Source organism: Thunnus albacares, chromosome 16 (genome assembly GCF_914725855.1).
Source record: "Thunnus albacares chromosome 16, fThuAlb1.1, whole genome shotgun sequence".
Lineage (NCBI taxonomy): Eukaryota > Metazoa > Chordata > Actinopteri > Scombriformes > Scombridae > Thunnus > Thunnus albacares.
Window position 1 is genome coordinate 20,857,555 of NC_058121.1, and position 6,417 is coordinate 20,863,971.

The window sequence follows — 6,417 nt, forward strand, 5'->3', positions numbered from 1 at the left end:
ACTGGCATCATGGTGGATTTGTACAAGAGCTTAGATCCCACTCATTCTGAGCAGGCTGTGGTGATGAATTACCAGCTGCTAGCAATAACATCTACCCAAGTGACTCATCATCTATTTGATTCACATCACAGCGGGCCCATCGGTGGGGAATAAATGTGCCCTCTGCTCTTCCTCCTCTCCTGCTCTTTAGTAGTAAAAGAGATTATTTTCCTCTTCATTTCATCATGCTTGTTTATTTACCCTTAATTTTTGGACAAATGCATTATTTCCTATCGCCCCGGGCCCTGCTGGTGTCCCATTAGGGCACTATGGAGGAGAAGGATGCAAATGAATTGGTAGCTACTATCATTATATAGTGTGTTGAAAACTCTTGCTCATGACGGCTATCAGTCTGGATATAGCAACACAGTGCCCCTCTGTGGTCTACTACTTAACTGCAGTAGGCATGAGAAATAAAAAAAAGGACAGATGCCAAGATATTCTGATTAGCTTACACAAAACACTGTCTTCCAAACCAGTAACCAAGAAAGAAATGGTTCAGTTATTTTGAAAATGAACAAACATCATGCTGATGGCTATATATGAATGATTTGTGCGGCTAAAGGGAAAGTAGCAATGTAAGAGAGTGATAATACACAATAATGTGTTCTTTACTGTGACTGTAGGCATCTATTGAGTGTATCTAGTTATGAATAAAATCTACATCACTAAAAGCACCTAATGACAGAGCTCTCGCAGCTATTAATGCTTTTAGACAAATGCATGCCTAAAAAAACTGTTTTTTAATGATTAGCATGAAATATGGGAAAGTAGCAATTGCTTGCTTAGCGACCATTTGCACTGCATCAAAGTAATTGCTGAGGTATGCTTTATAGTCTCATAAAGCAGAGCAGGAGGGCTAGGTGACACAGTGGGAATGCTGCTTTAACAACCAAGAAAAGACTATTTTAAATTGCAGGAACCGGCGGGATTATTTTTCACTGTGATTGTACCTTATATAATTACACATGACAAATAGACTTGATTGATTGACATTAGAGAAAAAGGGTTACTGGGACATGGTGACCCAGAGAGTAAGAAGAAATTTGGAGATTTATAAGCATGTTCAGTAATTGCGTGCAAGTGTTTCTGATGGAATACAAATCATTTTCTGTCTCTAAATATGAGGGACATTACTGATCACATCAATTATAGTTAGCGGTTTTGGTTGTCATCTTTACTGACTTCTTTTTTTAAAAGGTGAGGAATAATGTCTCACCAGAGATCACTTGGAAATTCATCAGCATTCAGTTTTTTGATGCCATCAACACGCATTTTAATCTTGTTGTACCAGAGTTGGCTTTTTTTTCTTTTTTTTTTTTTTTGAAAATTGAGCACTGATAAATTGTGCACATCAATGGTCTGTATTACTAGTCAGGAATAACCAACATTTTTCCTGCCACAAGTCCTTTATGGGGAGAAAGTCCTGCAGATATGCTTTCTCTTGAATTTTTAAACTCTGACAATTTAGCAAAATATGCAGACATCAATACTTAACGGTCTTGCTCCTCGCATCTGACTGAATTCATGAAGAAAACTACAAGCAGACACACTGGAGCCGTCAACGGAGGTGACAGCATCATATCAATCAGAATTCTTTTAGAGCAACGCACCTCCAGCTGTTTGAGAGGCTGAACAATCTATGGTAGTTTTGTTATTGGATAAAGAACAGTGTCCACATGATATTTGATCAATTTCATCCTGATCTGTCCATCAGTGTCTATCTAATATATTGAAGTCTGCGTGTTATATGTAATGTCTGATGATTGTCATATGTATCTGTTCTGTGATGGTTTTTGTTTCATTTATTCTGTGTCCTCCTGTATGCGGTTTGATGTTGTTTTGTCTGCTTTTCTATGTCTTATTTGTTTCTTTAAGTGCATGATATCAAACTGCTCAGGGACTACATCATAATCCCTGTAAATGAATGAAGTAAAAGTAAGTTAGAGTTCTGTTCCATCTTCCCCTGTCCACTTCCTTTTAGTGAATTTCTGTGCCTTCATATTGCATCTTTTTTTGTTGTTCTCTCTGAATGTGAGAGAACATGAGAGTGTCAACAGGGAGGTGTGGGATGGAGGGATCGCAGCAGATGAGTGTCGGGGAGGAGTGTCACCTCCTGCGGCTCGTCAGACATGGCCGCCCGCTGATCAGGCCTCCTCTCTCTCTCGGTGCTCCTTTGCTCGGTGTGCATCTCTCTCTCCAGCTCGTGCAGACGTCGCTCCACACGAGACGACACCTGCGGACAGTGAGACGAGAGGACGGCTTAGGTCACGCAAACATCGCTGATGCAGGAGTGGCGTCGGGATATGATAAGTGAGACAACAGGAAATTAAAAGGGTGGGTGACAAAAATATCTTTCAGGAACATTATGCTCAATATGCAAGAGTTTCCTGTCTAATCAGGAATCATCACGTCTGTGTGTATAAGACAGTTAATACCTTTATCTTTTCACGTCAACAGACATGACAAGATAAAAAATATTAAAACATGTTGGCTGTCATTTGTAGCACTATATTTGTCACAGTAGTGATGGTGCAGAGAGAAGCCCTGTGCCTGGAAATTACACTGAAATATGTGCTAAAGTTAGACTTCACTGAAGTTACGTTTTACAAAGAGGAAACCATTTGTCCTTAGCTGATTTCCATTCCGACAGCAAAAAATATCTCCATGCTTTATACAGCAGCTTTCATCAATCAGTAACTGTGATGTGATGTCCGTAAATTCACGACGCCTTCATTTTTCTTCTGAAATCCACGGAGCTAGAAAGCATATTTGAAGCATTGAGAATGAAATACACTGCCACAACTCACTGAGTCCTGTCTCTGGAAAGTTGTCATGTGCTCTGTGAGGTTCTCCATCGCTTTCCTGGTGTCAATATCCGACCTATAAAAAAAGAAAAATGCAGCGGCCTGAGAGTATTTACGCAGCAGAGTTCTCAGTCCTTTTGAAAAACCCTACTCCAGGATATCGCTGATCAAAATGTGAATGCGTAATGTGACTTTAGTGACCTCTAAAAACAATTATGCAGCTTCAGATGTTGAAGTATGATGGTGGATGAATTTGGTCTGGTCAGCAGCACCGAAGGAGAGGGATTTTATTTTAATAACTTTAAAATGTCAAATTCTAATGCACGTTGAGAAAAGGATCTGCTGCTTTTTGACTTTCCAATGATGTCTTGAAAAGTTTCCTAGGAAGACACCGTCACTTTCCCATCAAGGAGATTTCAAAGACTTGAAAACCAGCATTCACTTTCAAAGCTTTTCAAAATGGATAAAAGCTTTTTATACACAGTGGATGTTGAGTAAAACATCAATACCCTGCACTGGCCTAGACACCATTTAATGTAGAAAATAGTGTTGAAAAATCTGTGGGCAGACCTGAAGTAGAGACAGCACAAGAATTCCCCTGCGCCTTGTGTGGATTATTAAAACAGTATGTAGTAAATTATTAAAGCCTTATCAAAACATACAAAGTGTTGTTAAAGCAAATCATGCTTCTAATATCAAATTAAGGACATGCACACTTTGGAAACCAAGGTAAATTTGTTTTCCACTTGTATACACTGTGAGAAAGTAGAGAAAGTAGAGTAGCCTTTAAACACTGATTTATCTGCTTATAAAGCAACATTACAAAAAGTTTTAATTAATTTTCATTTCAGATTTCAAGTCAATTAAATAACAATATTTGAGAATAAAAGCTTTTTTATTGTGTCTGAGTGTCTATTGTCACCATTTCAGATTTCAGCATTTGAAGTTGTTATCATTTCACTTTTAAAATTTGACAGGTTGTGACAGATCTGTCACTACTTGTCAAATTGGTCTACTTTTGCTGTGGCTAGTGAGATTGGTTATAATATTTGCTACTATGGCGCATAGGAAAACATTCTTTTAAGGCTGAAAGTCCTATTCAGTTGTTTGAAAACAAAAAAAAGTGGTTTACTGTTATGATGTTCAGACTTTACCTATTCCTCCTGAGGATTTCTCTATCCAGGTCATCTGACAGTCTCTGCTGGTCACAATGCAGATCCCTCAAGGATTGGTGAAAATTGTGGATCTACATAGAACAGACACAGACAGATACTGAATACAAAACATTAGACACAAGCAAAGCAAAGAGCGGGCTATCATGTCTTTACAAAGATGTGCATTTGTTGTAACCACTGTGGGAAGCATAAATCAAAAATGAAATGGCATTCCTGAACACACTGTAAGCCTTTGTGCTAACATAAACAATACCTGATTTGAATGAAATCTTATCAAGACCCTTCAAAATTAACATAACAAATGTCATATCAATGTTGCTGACTCAGTGTGCCCTCTTGTGGCGACTTTCTGAAATTACATGACAGTAACATGTGGAACAGATTAGTAGTGGTTGGTCCTTCTGCATTCCTTACATCCTCTCCTGTCAGGCTGGCATCCTTGAAGCGAACGCTGGCAGACTGCGACCTCCTTCTCCTTCCTGGAGTGCCTGCGTAGTCCCTCAGTGGAGAAGTAGGGTAGAAACGCTGGCCATCTGAAATCCCATATGTAGGCGTGTTGTAAAGTACTGATCAGGTGTTCATGTTTAAATGATAAAGCAGGAGCCAGAGCTTTTGTAAGCTGGTTACTTTGAAAAATTCCATCTCACATAGCTAACAAAAAACTCATTTTACCTTAAAATGATTGTTTGTTTTCATCTATATATTTCATCTCTGTGTTATCAGCCTGTATGTTCTATCTCTTAGCAAATTATCCAAAACTAAAACTGCAATCAGAATTCAGTTGTCAGCAAAATCCTTTCTTTTTCTCCATACCTGATCCTGAGCAAGCTTCCAGGTCACTGGTATGAAGGGTGGAGGCTGAGGCACTTCGGACGCCATTGGACCTGCCCATCCTCTGTGACTGCAGCTGACTGATAGACTCCTCCAGGTTATCTCTAAGCTGGTGCAGAAGAAGCACATACGGGATTGACAAACCAAGAATTTCCCCATCTATTCCCTCTACAGTGTTGCCACAGCAGCACAGCAACAAATACTAGAAGGATCAGCACTGTTTGCCTCATTTTCCCCTTAAGTTTAGACATTTACTGATCTAATTTAATTCTAAACAGCTCAATATCAAGTAAGTATCAAGTAGGGTAGGGTTTAGTGCGCTTAAAACAAATCTCAGATAAAAAAAAACGGTAATGTGTGCAATGTTGGAAAGGCCAACACCGTATGTATCTTTAAGGTATAAATACAATCTAATTAAATGATGATTAAGTGAACAGGTGTCTCACCAATGCCATGGCTTCAGCCTGATCATCTGTATGCTCCCTGTACTGGCCCAGCATCCGGTCCACTTTGGTCAAGTTCTTACTGGTGTCCTGTCAAAGGTAAATATAACGGTTAATTAACCATTATTTAACAAACGATCTTCATGAAGAAACATAAGTTTAAAATGATAGCAGATAGTAGAGGACTCTGAGCTCACTGAACACTTGGAGATGAAGTAAGACTAAACACGTTCAGTAATAACAGCTGGAGGACATCTGAACATGCATGTCTGTCACATAAAGCAGAGCGAAGTACCTGTAAAGTGCTTGCCAGTGTGCTGATCTTCTCGGATATGTCTGCTTCTCTGCCATCACCTACACTCCCACTGGCTCTGCCCCTGTCCCGTCCAGGTCGGCGGTGGGCTTCACGCCCCCGAGGCCTGTGACCCCGCATCCTGTCGTAAGAATCCGACTCACTGGATGTGTCCATATTTTGGGACAGGGCGGGTCTTTAAGACGACTGACGAAGCAAATCTGACGATTAGTGACCAGCACTAGCTTCGTCTGCAGGAAAACGCTAACCGTTAACTGCAACGTTAATCAGATTAACGAACAAACGGGGTTGTTTTTCAACTTTCTTTACAATAAATAATTTCTTCATAGCAAGCATACATGAGAGCTTTCTCATCGTTGCCCTGACAACCCGTGGAGACAGAAAGCTATCTGACCAACAAAACACTACAATTCAAACTGTCCTCTTCCCAATCAATCACCGTGCTGGGCATTGTTGTAGGTGATGATCCTCCCGGTTAGCAACAAGTGGCAACTCCTGTGAACGTTAGCTAGCTAACAAGACGTTAGCCAACTAATTTTTTCGTGTGCTAATACCGTAAAAACTATTAAACACTGCATATGTCCAGCAGCAACAGTAGAAATACATGCTACCGCTATAATTACGTTAAACGCGAGCCGTTAGTTTTTCGCTTTGCAGGTGTAAGCTAACAGGAGAGCAACCCTCTTCTCCTCCGTGCTATGGCAACTTGAACTAGCCGCGTCTGAGCAGGAAAACAACAGACTACAGTGGCCCCAAAGCACGCCGGGAACAGTAGTCTGCCCACTACGGCGCAGTGTGGGAATTTAATA

At 40.3% G+C, this 6,417-nt stretch overlaps 1 protein-coding gene across 1 annotated transcript in view; it reads right to left on the reverse strand.

Annotated features, from left to right (window-relative positions):
* The window catches only part of LOC122999797 (centrosomal protein of 128 kDa-like), a 43,123-nt gene extending 36,743 nt beyond the window's left edge, over positions 1-6,380 (reverse strand). Inside the window, exons 1-7 of the mRNA XM_044377040.1 lie at positions 5,591-6,380; positions 5,299-5,385; positions 4,835-4,961; positions 4,436-4,554; positions 4,001-4,092; positions 2,850-2,922; positions 2,153-2,275 (exon numbers count right to left, since the gene is read on the reverse strand). Of these exons, the coding sequence (XP_044232975.1) occupies positions 2,153-2,275; positions 2,850-2,922; positions 4,001-4,092; positions 4,436-4,554; positions 4,835-4,961; positions 5,299-5,385; positions 5,591-5,764 (795 nt within the window). The 5' untranslated portion in view covers positions 5,765-6,380. The remainder of the gene's footprint in view (positions 1-2,152; positions 2,276-2,849; positions 2,923-4,000; positions 4,093-4,435; positions 4,555-4,834; positions 4,962-5,298; positions 5,386-5,590) is intronic.
* Between the last annotated feature and the right edge of the window lie 37 nt (positions 6,381-6,417).